The sequence below is a fragment of the Ictalurus furcatus genome, chromosome 11 (genome assembly GCF_023375685.1).
Source record: "Ictalurus furcatus strain D&B chromosome 11, Billie_1.0, whole genome shotgun sequence".
Classification (NCBI taxonomy): domain Eukaryota; kingdom Metazoa; phylum Chordata; class Actinopteri; order Siluriformes; family Ictaluridae; genus Ictalurus; species Ictalurus furcatus.
Window position 1 is genome coordinate 25,326,156 of NC_071265.1, and position 16,996 is coordinate 25,343,151.

Below are 16,996 nucleotides of genomic sequence, written 5' to 3' on the forward strand. Positions count from 1 at the left end.
CTCAGATCAGCAAGTTCAGTTAAGTAATATTATATTCATCATGCTATCTTCTTTTTCCATCATGTTGGATGTTTAATAGAACACTCAAGTTGGGTATCATACAAACATGTTCCTTATGTTCATGCAAAAATACTTCTTAGTTTTGTGTTTGTTGTACTAGAAATTCAGTCCATACAGGATTTCGTGGTTTTCTTTTTTGCGATCGTTAAGGCCTAAAATGCTTAATTTTGCTGCACCGTGATGCAAAGTTTGAGTTTTTTGTGCTTTTTTCACAGAAAACTACTTGAATTGGCAAAATTGCGATTGCATGAAATTGATTTTCACGGGTTTCGCAATGATGTCTGTGGGTAAATGAGACCTTTTAGTTGTACTTATGTTCGATGTATGTGAATTGAGGGGGGGGCTTTGGATGAATGTGCGTTGTGGTGATGTCACATGACGTGTCTTGGCCCAAATCTGTGGAAGACCTGCAGTGATTCAGAAAAATTGCAAGCTCCTGCGAATTTCCTTGATTTTGCGTTCATTTCTGCAAATCCCAAAATCCTAGAGGGACTACTATGAAGTAAAAATCCTGCAGAAACAGGACAATAAGCAGTATTTTATATGTGACAGACATTTAATCAACATTAATAAAGACCCTCAAATGTACACAATAAATAAAAAGAAATAAACAGACCAAAAAAATAGTTAGGCAGGAAAGACTTTGGTCATGTGACAAAAAAAAAAATAACCGTCTCTTCGGTATCTTCTCATTATGATGACGTCTTTTACTGCAGCTCTGATACGGTTTTACAGAACGAGTCAGCCACAGCTGCATGTGACAGGTTTGATACGTACACAGTTGTTCAGACGACTCCTCTCTGATCATGGTGGGAGTTCTGGTGGAAGACAAAGGTCACAGCTTTGTCCCACGAGGCTTGGAGCACTGCGTCCTTCAGCCCTCGTTTATCTGCACAATGATGCCAGCACGACAGATTGCTGGTGCAGTCTGAATCGTCTGGGGGGGGACGAACCTGACGCCCGTTTACACAGCGCTGGCATCGAAACCTGGACAGAGAAAGAGTGAAAGTGTTTTATGCACAATGTTCCACTAAAGAATCCCAGCTGACATTATAACAATCTCCTTAATCCTAAACGTCCAGTGTTTAAATCTGTTGCATGCTTTCATGATCCGAAAGGTAATAAAAAGCTATTTAAAGTGTACTGCTTTGTGCCCGTGCTTTGTGTACGTGTACCTGTCATGTGTGTCGCTGAGCGTGTCCTCGTTGAGAGTGAACAGCTCCCTCAGCTCCTCCAGAGAAAAATGTCTCTCTACGTCCTGCTCCTCATCCACCACACAGCTGCTCAGAGCCTTCTTATGAGCCTGCCTCTGCAGGATCTTCTCCTCTATAGTTCCCGTCTATACACACACACACACACACACACACACACACACACACACACACACACGGCGAAAGAGCCACACCAAGACCGACACACACAGATACAGACAGATGCACAAACGGCTCAATCAATAATGGTAAAACATCAACACTACTAATTATACATACAGATGCAAGAATTATAAATGTACCACAGCACAGTTGAATGCTAGAATCTGATTGGTCAGAAGGCTTGCATTATTTTTGTATAGCGGCATGAAATTTGAATTTTCAAAAAAAAAAAAAAAACACGAATAACATCTTGTCTAAAAGTAAAACCTGTTTGTTAGGAGGTATATATTTAATATTTATAGAAGGAGTCTCGTTGTGAGTGCTTTGTAACAGTCACAGTGCTTTGCGAAGTTTATCAACATGAGAAAGTCAAGACAGATGGGTTTTCACCTTCTTGTTTAGCTGTAAAATGACTAGCTGCATTTTTCGAGAGTGAGTAAGTGAGAGAAAGAGTGAGAGAGAGAGAGAGAGAGAGAGAGAAGCTGGTGAGGGATTAAACATTGAAAAATTAAACATTGTAATCAGTGACAAATCTCTGTGCTAGAAGTTGAATAACGCACCCCAGACCATGTTGTTACACAAAAAGAGCACACTTCCGCTTACATGCTGCATCACATTACATTTTTTACCCTATTTATAATGACTCGGTCAACAGACAGGGACAACGGTGTATTTCTGCTTGATGAATATACTCACAGAGAGCAGTCTGTAGATGTAGCACGTTTTTCTCTGGCCATCGCGCCACACTCTCGCCATCGCCTGTTCGTCATTGGCCGGATTCCAATCCGGGTCGAACATTACCAACCGATTTGCCCCAATAAGGTTCAGGCCACAGCCGCCAGCCTTACTGCTCAACATGAAGATGAACTCTGGGCTCTAGAAAAGAAGGTGGAGGTTGCAAAATCACACAAACACTTACTTTAGCAGTTTCTATGTGAATAAGCAATTGTGTGCGGTTAGCTGTTGATCTTTTTTGCTCCTAGAATTCTGCACTTGTTTCAGGTAAACTGGTGAAACCTTAGTTATGCAGCACCTACAGTACATCAATGTCTGCTCCATAACCAGCTCTATATTCTGCTTCTGTGGATGGTCCCACATGAACACCCTAGAATTCCCCCAAAACAGTTAATGCGCATGACTCACCCTTGCTTCGATGGATAATCTCACCTGGATAATGTGGATTTGTAGCTTCTAAGAGCTGCTGCTGTAATCATAAAGACTGTGCTTGTGCTATTCTGTGATTAGGGATCAATATTGAAATCTACAACTGGATTCTGCTTTATCAGCTGTCACTGGATAAAACGATCTGCTGAAGCATTTATGTAAATGAAAATCCTTAACTGGAAGAAAAATAAATTAGGACTTACAGAAGGACTGTTAAATCTTTCAACAATCTTGGCTCTCTTCTTGATAGACATTGTTCCATCCAGTCTTACATACAGATATCTAATTCAACAGTAACACAAAGTTGACAGTGGATTAGCTAGACCGTTAAACCACACGTGTTGTAGCAGTATATGGTACGTCAGGAACAACAATGCGGAACGTTAATCGTCCATCTATCCATTTTCTGCACAGCTTATTCTACACAGGGTTGCGGAGAGCCTGGAGTCTATCCCAGGGAACTCGGGGCACAAGGTACGGGAGCACCCCATGGGGGCGGGGGGATTGTAAATCGGCTTATATTTACACACTAAGTACAATTTGGAAATGCCAATCAGCCTACAACGCATGTCTTTGGAAAGGGAGAGGAAACCCCCGAAACATGGAGAGAACACAAACTCTGCACACACGTGGCTGAGGTGGGATTCAAACCCCCAACCCCAGAGGTGCAAGGCAAACGTGCTAAGCCACCGTGCCCCGTTAAATGAACATATTTTATTCAAATAGAATGATTTAAAACAAAAGCATTAATATAAACATGTATATAAACATGAATGAGAAATCAAAATTTTGATAGGCTCTTTAAAACACTTGTATAATTTGATCCTGATTATATTTCTCTAATGATACCGGTATCAGTATCATTATCATTATACCTTTTACCTATAAGAATCTTACTATACTTTCATTTACTAATCAAAACTAAATCAAACTTTCTGAAAACATTGTGGCTCTCACTTGCGAGTACGACACAGCTTCTCAAACAGGTCCAGCGTCTGTGTGTAGTTGGACACCAGCACAACTTTATCGCTGGTCGTCGTCCGTGTCATGGCCAGAATGTAATCAAGCACCAGCATCTTCCCTGAAACCAAACAGAAAGAATGTCATGATGAACTAACATTCAAACATGAAACACACATATGCGAAACACACATAGCAGACCTGAAAGCTGTGGTTCGACAGCTTTAGTGGAGTAACCCGGTGGGAAGAGCTCCACCGCCCCAGCAAAGCCCTCGTCCCCCTCCACACACTTCTCATAGATCAGTGAAGGGTCTGAACAAACAAGGAAATAATAGTTGATTTACTTGGCAGGGCTGATAATTGATTAAATCTGCATCAACATTGTTATCATCATGGGAAACAAATGATCTTCACTACCATATCACCTTTATCCAAGTTTACCAGTGAGTGACTAAAACAACAAGTAGTCCATCATAAACGATGAATACTTAAAAAAAAAAAAAAAAAAAAAAAAAAAAAAAAAAAAATTGTTGTACTTGTTACTTTTTTCAAGAACTCATTTCTATATGTATTAATTCATTTCAGTAAAAAAAAGAAAATAAATCTATCCCTTAGGTGATGTACATAAGGGGAAAACTTGTAGGAGAAGAGTTGTTGTGTGCAGAGGAAACAGAAGTGTTCACACTCACGGTTGCAGAGCTTTTTGAGTGAGGTGATAGAAGAGAGTGAGGAGACGCTGATCTTGCCCTGCTGCAGAGTCTCTACTGGCTTTGCCTGATTCAGGAACTGCTTATAGAGCTCTTTCTGCAGAGGAGTCAGCCTGCACAGCACAGTCACACATTAATACTACTACTACTACTTGTACTACCACCACTACTACTACTAATAATAACAACAACGACGATGACAAGCAGAGGAGTACAATTAAAGACGAGTACAATTAAATGCAAAGTAAAAGCTTAAAAAGAAAATGATAACTAAGCAACTTTACAGTAACTGTTAAAACTAAATATGTGTATGTTTAATAACACAGAGAGAATGTTGAGGGGGGGGGGGGGTTGCATTTTTTGAGCTTAAAACTAAAAAGTCCCTTCACTACTTTTCTAGTAGAGGACTAGGACAGGATCTAAAAAAAAAATCCAATTTGTAACACATTAAATCGTTAGTCTCAATCGAAACAGCATAAGATTAATATCGGCATCATATTTTATTAAATGTCATTTTTTGCTGGTTTGACCACCCTTTTTGTCTTCTATACATACACACAAAATATAAATAGATCAATCTGTTGCCCAAACACACACAGTAGTGATCAGCTTATTGTCTGCTATTTCTCATGTGACTATCCACTTTGGAAAGGTTGTAGAATACAGACAAACGCATTACCTGCAGCAAACGACTTGCTCAACTTTCACAGGAAGATACTTCGACAGAATGTCAGAGGTCCTCCTGATAAGACACCTTCAGATACAAAAAGACTAATCAATAAATGTGTAGTGCTGGGGGAAAAAAAAAATAAATCACATCTGTTCCATCCACTTGTAAAAAGAGGTGTGTACCAGAACTTATAAACGAGGAAATGCATGCAAAGCGATGCATCAAGTAGAGAGCACCACAAGTAGTACTACCATACAAGATTTTTTCATTGAGTTCTAGAGGAGCAAGGGGCACAGAGTAGAGGTGTAAGATCCAGTGTAAGTGCAGATTTTTTTTTAAGGGGGGGACCAGGGGACGAGTGAGGGGTTAGTCAAGTGTTTACAGAAGAGGTGGGCCTTTAGCTGTCTTTTGAAGATAGTTACTGATCCTGCTGTTCGGATTGAGGTTGGAAGTTCTTCCACCACTGAGGGACAGTCAGTGGTCTTCACTGAGGGTTTATATAAAGAACGTTTGTGTTGCCTTTTCTTTTCATATGCGCAAAGTTTGACAAGAAGTAATTCCTTCATCCAGAAAACATAACCTAGAGATACAATTTGGTGCAACGCAACAACTAAGCCAAATACTTAAAGTAAAGGCTTGGCCTTCAAAGGGATTTGATACTGAAATATTGCACCCCCCTTTGTCCAGGGACCCATTATACCATTTCTGTTCGTCAAATGTCTGTGAAACTTGTTCAGTTTATGTCTCAGATGTTGAATGTTTTTATGTTAATACAAATATTAACACGTTAAGAAATTTGCTGGAAATAAAAGCAGTTGAATGTGAGAGGACGTTTCTTTTTTCGCCGAGTGTAGAATAGTGGGAGAATGCAGCGAGTGTGCCTGTGGGAGTGGGTGAGAGAGAATTCCCGTTAACGACACTACAAACTACGAGTCACTGCACACACCTCCTGTGTTTGTTACATCTACTGTACAGTGCATTTATCTACTGAGGTTAGAACAGAAAGATGTTTTTGTGATTGAAAATCATCTTTGACCTGTAGCTCACCTGTTAACGATGCTGATGAGCTCTTTTAGCTTCTCCTCCCCGACAGCACGCTCTTTATCACTAGCATCTGCATCACGGCCCTTCAGGATGGGAATCTCAAAGCGCTTTTTAAATTCCTGAGCTGTGCCTATAAGAACATGTGACGGTAAAAGGAGATGGCTGAAGGTCCAGACAAGGAAATGACTAGCAAAATAGTTTATAGTCTTAGAGTTTGGCCACTGTAATTTAACATCCAACAGATACACTTGGTGCCTGCTAAAGATATTATAATATTTAGATATTATAATTCCACAGTGAAACTCACCCATGTTTTATAACGTTCTGTCATTGGGTGTGATTGGACAGGTGTGCACAAACTTTTGGCAATACAGTGTATCTATTCCATCAAAAAATATGCAAATATACTTTACAGATCCCAAAGGAAACGTGTTAGTCTTCTCTTTCCCGAGCTGATATCTGTTGTACGATAAATTATGAGACAAACATTTCGAGAAGCTCGTGTGCGCACACGTCAGTATTAATTTAAGTACAATCTAGGGGTGGCACTGATGCGAGTTTTATTATGGACATCATTCTCAACTGTTCAGGCTGGACAACCTGAGGCGACTGTAAATTATGGTGATTCGATCAGGAAATGGACTTTATGACTCACTGCAGATTTACTGTATTTACATCATCCAAACTTACACACACTGTATGTTTTTGAGCCACATACCGAGGATGCCGGCGTTGACAAAGTGCACCAGACTGAAGTACTCGAGCAGATCGTTCTGAATGGGAGTGCCAGAAATCAGGACTCTGCGCCGGGCGTTCATCGCATTCAGAGCCTGGTACGTCTGATTATCCGAGTTTTTCAGCCTGTGACCCTGAGCAAACACGAACGACACCTGAATCCCTGACCTTAGTCAAACTGCCTAATTGTTGCTATGCTCACCAATACTGCAGCTGTTTAATTAATTCAGGAAGGCAAAGACTGCCACCCTGATTAACATGCAACTAATTCAGCCATAATACATGCAGGATCGACATTTCATACCTCATCACAAATGACCAATCCTACTTTGCCTTTGTGCAGAACTTCAGCGTGGAGACGGAAGGTTTCATATGAAATAATCAGAATGGGAGTGGGAACTCTCAGACCTTGCTGGGAAATGAAGTTCACTGAAATGCACAAAATTATGTCGATTACAGCAGTGTGAGTTTTTTTTATAACATTTTTGAATATGACCATTTTTACCAGCAGGTGTAAATAATACCATGTGTAAACAACTGCGAGACTTAAAAGACTTAATAATTAAGACAGTTGGATATGCAACACTCTTAGGTGCAGACAGTCTCTGCTACTATGTGCACACTGCAGCTGCAATAGAACTCTCAAGACCTTGAATTTTCAGAACTAATGGCGATTAAAAAAAAAGAAATTTAATTAATTCATAAATTAAAAAAAAAATAAAGTAAATTTTACCAAGCTTTCGGTCTATCTCTTCCTTGGAGCCACCATCAATAGCGACAGGCTGCACACGTCCTCCGAGCCATTTAGCCACTTCATTGTACCAGTTTCTGACAAGGCTGGATGGGGAGACCACAATGGCCTTATCAATCTCAGGCCTGAGATCAGGACTCTGCCTAAGGAGAGTCCACATGAGTGTGATGCACTGCAGTGTCTTCCCCAGTCCCATCTCGTCAGCCATGATGCAGCCGTAAGAGTCGGGGATGCGTCGTCCTGTCACACACTCCCACAGAAACTTCACACCCTGAAAACAGCACAACGCACCGACAGATTGCCATAATCCCTGGAGCTACCGATTTTTAGAGTAATTATGGTAACTTTACAATATTGACCAACCATTTTCATTGGAGGTATTGACCAAATTAAACAAACAAACCCAACAGGTGACAAATTAACAGTAACAGGAACATCCAAATAATTGACCTGACACTCCTTTACGGACTCTTAAAATGTGTGTCGTGCATCATCTTCAGGTATATGTGATTACATATTCTGGCCTTATTGCCTAACTCGAACTTAAAGGCTTTCAGAATAAGGTCACGCAAATATTAATAAAAAAAAAATGATTTTTTGTTACACACACTGCCTTTTTTCGTTGTATTATGTTAGCTAACTATCTGGACAACTTCTGTTGTTGTATATATATACAAATATAGCTGGTAATACACCAGGTTCTATTCAAAACAGAAAGAAATTCCTAGCTATAAGAGAGATATTGGTAAATGCAGACCTCAGTTAGAGTGACAGTATTTTTGAAGCATCCATGATAACTCACCTCCCTTTGATGGGGTCGAAGAACTTTAGTAAGCACTGGATCCACCACAACGTGCACAGGCAGCTTGTCCCTGCAGGATGAGGAGTGTTCAACAAACACAGAAATGAGATCAGAAGGATTGGTTATGTATATATAAAAAGTACTATATATATATATATATATATATATATATATATATATATATAAAGCTGAGGGCTTGATCAAGACAGAACTGTTAGACGATTGGTGACTGACTTGTCTGTTTTGATGAGGTCATGAGCCCCCAAAGCTGGTGGCTCATAAAGAACCAGAGCTCCATCTTCAAAAGGGTCATGGAGAGCCTTTCTAACGCCTGACCTCTTCAAACCCAGAGCCCGCACACCCAACGGACCTGGAGTGAGAGAATTTAGAAATACACATACGATTCACTGAACGTGAAATAATTCTATCTTGAGGAAAACCAATTGGACAAATTTTACAATTTCCATTTTTGGGGGCTATTTATTTATTTGGTACTTGGTGTTTATGATCAATAACTGATTTAAAAATTGTGTTATATTATTCTGTCATTAACCTTCAATCATCCTGTGATATTTGCTTTAGCTAGGATGTAATGTAATGTTTGTACCAATAAACGTTCAACTGAACTGAGTGAGAGAGAGAGATAATTCTTTAAATGCATAGTACAAGGGAATGCTATGTACCCTATGAAGCACAGTCAGAGATACACTATATGGCCAAAAGTATAGTATGTGGACACCTGACCATCATTCAGCCACATGAGCATTTGTGAGGTCAGGCACTGATGTCAGGTGAGAAGGCCCGGCAAACAGTCACCATTCCATTTCAACCCAGTAGTGTTCAGTGAGATTGAGGTCAGGGCTCTGTGCAGGCCACTTGAGTTTTTCCACACCAAACTTGGTAAAACCATGTCTTCATGGATCTCACTTTGTGCACAGGGGCACTGGCATGATGGAACAAGTACGGTCCAAGCCCCTTAAGTCCAGTGAAGGAAACTGTAATGCTACAGCATACAAAGACATCCTATGCAATTTCGTTTTCAACTTTGTGGCCAGTTTGGGGAAGAACCACACATCTGTATGATGGTCAGCTGTCCACATACCATGTGATGTAGAAATGCACACATCACACATCTACCTGTATAATTACGGATGGGAACCTTGAATGGTCTTGAAAGGATACTTCGAATAAAAGCCTCCTTTTAAAAAAAAAAAAAAAAAAAAAAAAAGAGAGTCATAATTTTGTATGCAATAAGTGACAAGACACACAGACAGAAGGTTAAATGAATGGTGGAGGACCATACTATAGTAAATTCCACATTTTTAAAATTTTACTTAAGACCGGTCTCGAAAAATGTCAAACTTGATAATAATTTAATCACAAAATTAACAAAAAAAATTTGAGGTGCCTTACATGCTCGTTGCTGTCCACACACAGAGGCTTGTTTGTGAGCTGGGTCAGAGGCTTCCTATATGGAGACATGTAACTTTCTCTGCAGTCTTTCTTCCTTTTGCTTGTCTGTAAGAGTATATTTAATAATATAAATCACCAGATAATATTTAAGCAACATAACTTCAACCCTGCTTGTAGCATGCAGCGTAACCACAGGACTGGACATACAGTGTGTATATATACTGTTCATGTGTGCGGTACAAAAGCCAGTAAATTTTATGACATACAAGTGGGGTCCAAAAGCCTGAGCACTAGTGAAAATGCCTCTGTTTCACATTCGTTTTCAATTTCCCACAAAGGTTTTCATTACAAATGACATTAATCAGCAATAACTTGTGAAAAAGTGAAAATTTGAATCTTAGAAATATTTACATGAATTTCGTAGTATTTAGTTTGTCCCCCTTTCTGCTTTATTAACAGTGTGCACACGAGCGGAGACAGACTCCACCGGTTTGTGTAAGACTGATGATCCATGTAAGATTAAATCCATCGGTGTGTCGTCTGAACACATGCTTCAATGGTAAGGATAAAACTCACTGAAAATCTGATTTTTTTGCACAAAGGAGTTAACATGGCCACTATGACAAATTTGCTTACATTTAATTAGTGACCTAGAAATTGTGCAACATCTTGAATACTGAATAATCCAGATGTTTCACATTTCCTTGAGGAATTTTCAAAATACAAAAACTTTGTTTATTTCCAGTTTAAAAAAAAAAAAAAAAAAAAATCCCCACGGTATGTAGGTCACACAAATCAACTAATAGATTTTTAAAGAAGCTTGGGTTCTCTTACACCTGTCAAACACCGTGCAAAGAACCTGGAGTCATTTTTGACCAAGTGCTAAAATTTCAAAAGCAAATCAACGCACATGTTAAAATCACAATTGCTACTATAGCCTTAACACTCAAATGACCACAAACAGTTTTGCACTCATCTCTATCAGTGAACAGTGGAGAAGTACAACAAAACAGACTTCATGTAAAAAAAAAAATGTAATGAATTTTCCTGCTTACACAACTGCACTATTTGAATGTAGTATTAGCACATTTATAGAAGGGATTTATTTATAATCGCACTATCCGGTGTCACCCAGATGAGGACGGGTTCCCTTTTGAGTCTGATTCCTCTCAAGGTTTCTTCCTCATATCGTCTCAGGGAGTATTTCCTCGCCACCGTCACCTCTAGCTTGCTCATTAGGGATAAATTCATACGTTTAAAATCTATATCCTGAATTTAGACATTTCTGTAAAGCTGCTTTGGGACAAAGTCCATTGTTAAATTGAAAAGCAGCATGTTTCAGCTCATACAAATCACAAAAATTAAACATTTTCTTTTCTTCCACAACCTAGGAAATGTTGTTCATGCTTTCATTTCATCCTGTCTGGATTATTGCAGTGTCTTGTATGTTGGGATGAGCCAGTCATCTGCAACTGGTTCAAAATGCTGCAGCTCGGCTACTTTCAGGTGCAAATGAAGGGGTTATACGGTATTAACACTGTTTTAGCTCCCCTTCATTGGCTACTACGTTATTTAGGGGCTGAGTATGAGCTTTAATTGTTTAATTAGTAAATCCCTAAATGGATTGAATCTGGCTTGCATTTCAGAAACACTATCAATACATACTGCTTTTATAGCCTTAAAGTCTGAAGCAGGGGGGTGCCAAATGGTGTCAAAAGGGGTGGACCACCAAATGAACTGAACCTCAGCTACTGACAAAATGTAGAAAATGTGCACGCCTTTGCCCTGTGTGCACAGAATTTGCATATTCTCTGGGTTCCTCCGGGTACTCCGGTTTCCTCTCCCAGTCTAAAAGACATGCGTTGTAGGCTGACTGGCATTTCCAAATTGCACGAATGGGTGTGTGCGATTGTGCCCTGCGATGGGTTGGCACCCCGTCCAGACTGTCCTCCGACCTTGTGCCCCAAGTTCCTGTCCTGTGTAGGATAAGCGCTACAGAAAATGGATGGATGGTTAAATGTCTCCCCTTAATCCAATATTATGGGATGTTCTGTGTAGAGTCATGACATGCTGTATAATCCGAATTAAATCAATTTCAGTTCCAGGTTGTACACTACAAAAGTGGTCAAAGACAACAAACAATCAGGGATTCAGGCTTCAACAGTGTGTTTAGCTACTGCAACGATGATTCAGTGGAGTAAAGTACCAAAGTAACAAATTATTCACCTCTTTATACCGTGTGGACATTAATATTTCTCTATATATATCGAGAAATATGTTTAGGGATGTTAGCAACTTACAATTTCAGCATCCCAGTCTTCATCTTCATCATCATCATCATCAGACGAATCGACTCTCTGCTTTCTCTTGGCGAGCTGACTCGGCGCAAAGCTTCTTCTCTAAAACAATACAGCTTATTCGTTTATTTTTATTTAACGTAATTGAAAATAGCTATGCTGTACCAACTATTAGGCTATACATTAACTGTGTTTACTTACCATTCTGACTTAGAGACTCGGGGGAATTTGGTCTAATGAGCGCAGTTACGGTTGCTATAGTAGACAGCGCTAGCACGCTAGTTACTAATGCTAAAAGAGCCGCCTATAAGATTAGAGTCACGGAGCGTCATTGTTAACGCAAATGTAGCGTATTTAATTCTTTATTTATATTGCAAATAAATACGGCCAGCTAGGTTTTTAATTAAATGGCCTATATGAGTTAAGAAGTTTTGCAAAGCAACAAGCTTTAAGTTCCATGATTTGTTATTAAATATCCCGCGCCAACAGCGGTGACGCAAATGTACGGGAAACGAAAAGGACCAAAATGTCAGAACGCGTTGCGGAAAATGAGAAACGACTGCGGTTAGTTGGTCCAGGTTTAGTAGTGATGTGTAGAACAGGATCTTAAAGATTATTGTAACCAAACTGGAAAATAATTTTCCATGCCAAACATACCCCAAATCTGTCTCTAGGGCTTTATGCGGGGTCTGATATCAGTAGAGGGCAGGCACCCCTGCTGGAAACAAACAAACAAAATAGAAACCATCACAGAAATTCTAATGGTTTCCACTACAAATACCATTGCGAACCATTAAAACCATTACCATTATTGGTCCTCAATGGTATCTACTAGACATAACATGCCACCAATAGAAGGCATCAAATTACCAGTAGAGACTCACAGGGACCATTACAGTTTCCATTATAACCAATACAATTCCTTTATAACAGTTAAAACCATTACAAAATCTATGAGGGTTTCTATTGTTTTGTTTTTTTTTCTTCAGTAGGGACTTGATGATAAGGACTGTGAAAATTGACTGCAACATAACGTGGTAAAAATGGTTCAGAAAAAAACAATACACGAGGTGTTTATCATTGCGTTTATAAACATCTCCAAAATGTGAACGTGAAGTTAATTGGCATTCACAATAAAAACAAATAGCACACGTGCTTTCAGCACTAGTCCAACAGATGGCGCTGTAGCTTTATACTTCATTGCAATCAGTTCCGCAGTGGGTATGCTGTACAGTACATATACTGTAACACAGAGGTTCTCAATCTTTTGTAACTAAAGCCCCGACCCCCCCCAAGCCTCCACTATCATGTGGAATCGCCCCCCCCCCCCGCCCCATATGGGAGGAGTCCAGGTACAATGATTATCTATTCTATATGAAAATTTATCTATGTATCTTTATCTCTCTCTCTCTCTCTTATATATATATATACATACACACCTAACCTATAATCTGTTTTTGATAGATAGATAGATAGATAGATAGATAGATAGATATTTTTTTTTGCTTTTGTGTTTTTGTACTTTTTTTAATCACTTCATGACTTTTATGATTTTTAAACAATAACTTTTATGACTTTTATAAAACTATATAACGGACAGGTATGGAGCATGAATGATCAAAAATGTTTCTGAACACTATAACTACTTTGAACAAGAGAACTAGGCTGTAATAACGTGGACTATTTTACACGTAAAACATGTTGCATTATATTCGTCCTGCGTCCTAAAAACATTCGCATAAGAATGATGTAAATTGGAGGAAGGGCGCGTCTCGTTATCCATGACGCTGTTAAATCTCCGGCTCTCGGCCCCTCATTGAACAGAGCAGACCTTCAGAGAGAGGTGTGAGTGCAGCGGGAAAGCAAGACCTCGCGCTTGCAGGACAGTATTGACCACATTTGGAAAGATGCTAAGGTTTGTCCAAAAAATTGCTAGATTTGTCGTTAGGCACTTTTTTTGTTGTTGCAAAAAAAGTCGCTAAGTTGGCATCACTGGTCTGCAATGACAGCTAGATAAAAGGCAGGCTAAGCTCCGCCTCTCCCCAGCGAAAAGAAAATATAGAGGGAGAGGGAACGCAAGGTTTTTCATTTATGCACATTCTACTTGAAAAACAATCAAATACACCGAGTACCCAAATGATGCCCTGTCTGTGTTTTTTTTTTTTTCCTTGAAAACAATTTGCCCCCCCCCCCTCCCCTCCAATCCCTCTGCGCCCCCTGGGTTGAGAAACACTGCTGTAACATACTGTAACATGAATTAACCGATTCATTAAGTTACACAATGATTCAAAATGTAACATCAACATCTGAAATCTGATTAGATGCTCATGAGAAAGGAAGTGTGGTCTTAAGGGCTCTTTTTAATCACTTGTTATGTGGCATAAGGTGAACATAATGAAAAGCTTGTATTAAGAAACAAATTATAAAGGCCACACCCACAATGAAATGGGTGAAATTAAAGCCCAAATACTGCATATTACTCCACAGGCTCAGCCTGTAACACTACGGTGAAAGACCATAATCAAATAATCAGCTCCATCTGTGTGATTAGTACAGTTTACACTTTCTCTGCTGACTGTTCACACACACACACACACACACACACACACACAATGGCCTAAAGGGAGAAAGAAATGTCTTATCTCATCATCCATTTTAAAAGGAAGCTAATCAGTGGCTGATGGTGTTGTGATAAGTGAACAAAACTGGGTGTATGTGTTAGTTTACAGAGACGTGCAGAATGCACCGTGAGCTTCTCGCTTCATAGGCGGCTTTCTCTTAACTTCAGCTGCATACTGTTCATGAAAAGAATTCTGCACATAATTTTCCTCTGCTACAGAGTACAGATACATTACACAAAGGGACATTTTCCACAAAGTCATTCCCCAATCAGGGGGATAAGAAATAAAATGTAAATTAATATGTAAATAGTTATTGTCATTCCTGGACAGATTGAATATTGCAGTAATATGAAGTCCACATCTTTCCCTTCTGCTCTTCTCACTTATAAACACACCACACAGCCATTTTCTCTAGTACAAAACCTTTATTCCTTTACAGAAGAGATGTACAAAAATAGAGTCTACGTGATGCTTTACAGTAAAATTGAAGACACAGTTGAATAATAATAATAATAATAATAATAATAATAATAATAATGGCTTTGCATATTGAACTGCATTTTTATGTGTTACAATATAAATTACATTTCATTTATCCATGTGAGGATAAATTGATTGTTTTGCATTGTGGTGCTTAAAACCTGATGAGAACACATTATTCCTTTCCTTAACTGTGTCAGTAATAGTGTTTTTTTTTTAATATTTAAAAAAAAAATCATTTTCTATTTACAATCCTTAAGGAAACATATGAATAGTAAATTGAACAACAGTCAGCTGATAAATTATAAGCATCTAATAATTATGGGAACAAACATACGAATACAATGATAAATAGATAAGTTATGTCTAATAAACATTTCCCTTAAATAAAGCAGGGGATGCATAGCATCCAGTGGGGAAGAGGTGGTCATCATTCACACTGTTCTAACACAAAAACAACAATCAGCTGTGCTTAGAACAATCAAATAAAAACTAACATGTCAAATACAGCGTCCTTTTACATGTTCACAGGGTCCAGACTCCCCAAAAGTATTTTTCCTCATCAGAGCAAATGAGATTTCCCCCCAAAACACGACAAGTTTCAAAATGGACTTCACGTTCTGTGTTCAGTTAAGGAGAAGGTTCGGCCAGAATGAAACTGGCCAAATTCTTTTCCTTGCTTAACTTCATTAGCCATTTAGCTCCAGTGTAAAACTAAAGGAGCAAACTTTGTACATGTTTTGGATAACTGACTACATTTGGTGTAAGGGAAATAATGTGTCAATTTTCATTTGAAACCAATTAATTCCTTTAAATAAGGAGTAATGCAGAAAGCAACACAAATTCTAACCTTCTAACCATATACCTTTATGCTTTAAGTTATAATACTGTTTTTAACATCATTTAAATAAAAAAAAGAAATAAAATAAATCAATTTCTTTAGCAGGTACATAAAATTGATATTTTGTAATAGTAATAATATTAATAATGACTAATAATTAAGCTACTATTTATTCAATATTATTAAAATTTCATTACATTCCAATTGAAAAACGTTTTCCTGCTCAAACTTCTACCCTTAACTGATTAGCTGAGAGATCGTTTGCATATACTTGAACTTTGCTAAACTTTTGTGGCTGAACTGTGTCACAGCCGTTATGCACCGCATAGGTCTCGCACTTGCAAATGGACTGTAAATTGAAACCTACAGTATTGTCCCTCCTCTTGGGTCATCTTTACAAACCTCAATTGCGCTACTGAACGCATGGAACAGTTCACAACAGGGTGACGGGGAACAAAGGTGACAATCGACAAGTGTGTGTTAAAAACAGTATTAGAATGCCGCCATATAACATCGGAGACAATGCTGCTTGGGTATCTCTGATGCATTTATATCAGACAAGTCTGTTTCCAGCACTGCATTGTTAGACCACCTCATCACTCCATTAGTTACCAATTCCCTTCATGTAAATACAATTGGTTTATACAGAAATAATGTGCCACAATACAGAAATAATGTGAGGAGAAAGTGAGCATGGCCTGCCTGAAAAGCAGCACTACCCTGCCTATTTGTCAGTGTGTGTTCCAATATGAAATGAACAGTGAACATAAAATACTGTTAATGTGCAGATACTGTTGAAATACAGTTGGATTTGCATTCATCAGTGTATTTTTTACTGTCATGCTTGCTTTAATCTATGAACTAGTTGATGATTGAACCCTCAGTGTATCACAATTGGACCAATTTCAAAACACTGGACCGGTATCATATCTGGTTTGGCATATTTTTGAGCCAATTCATAAACATAAGCAAATGTGTATGATGTTAAGTGACTGTTTTCCTACTTTTAATGCTGTGTTAAGTAGCAAAGCACAAATCAATTGCCATGTTTCAACAGAGGTTCTGAGAAACTAAAGAA

General features: G+C 38.8%; 1 protein-coding gene across 1 annotated transcript; it reads right to left on the bottom strand.

The window, feature by feature from the left end:
• Nucleotides 1–19: 19 nt before the first annotated feature.
• On the bottom strand, nucleotides 20–12,670 carry rad54l (RAD54 like). Its single transcript, XM_053636817.1, has 18 exons — nucleotides 12,178–12,670; nucleotides 11,980–12,078; nucleotides 9,680–9,784; nucleotides 9,404–9,464; nucleotides 8,501–8,636; nucleotides 8,267–8,336; nucleotides 7,447–7,735; nucleotides 7,018–7,142; nucleotides 6,697–6,847; nucleotides 5,982–6,108; nucleotides 4,944–5,018; nucleotides 4,247–4,377; nucleotides 3,759–3,869; nucleotides 3,555–3,678; nucleotides 2,801–2,879; nucleotides 2,130–2,309; nucleotides 1,236–1,399; nucleotides 20–1,047 (listed from the first exon to the last, which is right to left on the bottom strand). The coding sequence occupies exons 1-18, from the start codon at nucleotides 12,178–12,180 to the stop codon at nucleotides 846–848; spliced, it is 2,232 nt and encodes a 743-aa protein (XP_053492792.1). The 5' UTR covers nucleotides 12,181–12,670; the 3' UTR covers nucleotides 20–845.
• Nucleotides 12,671–16,996: the final 4,326 nt, after the last annotated feature.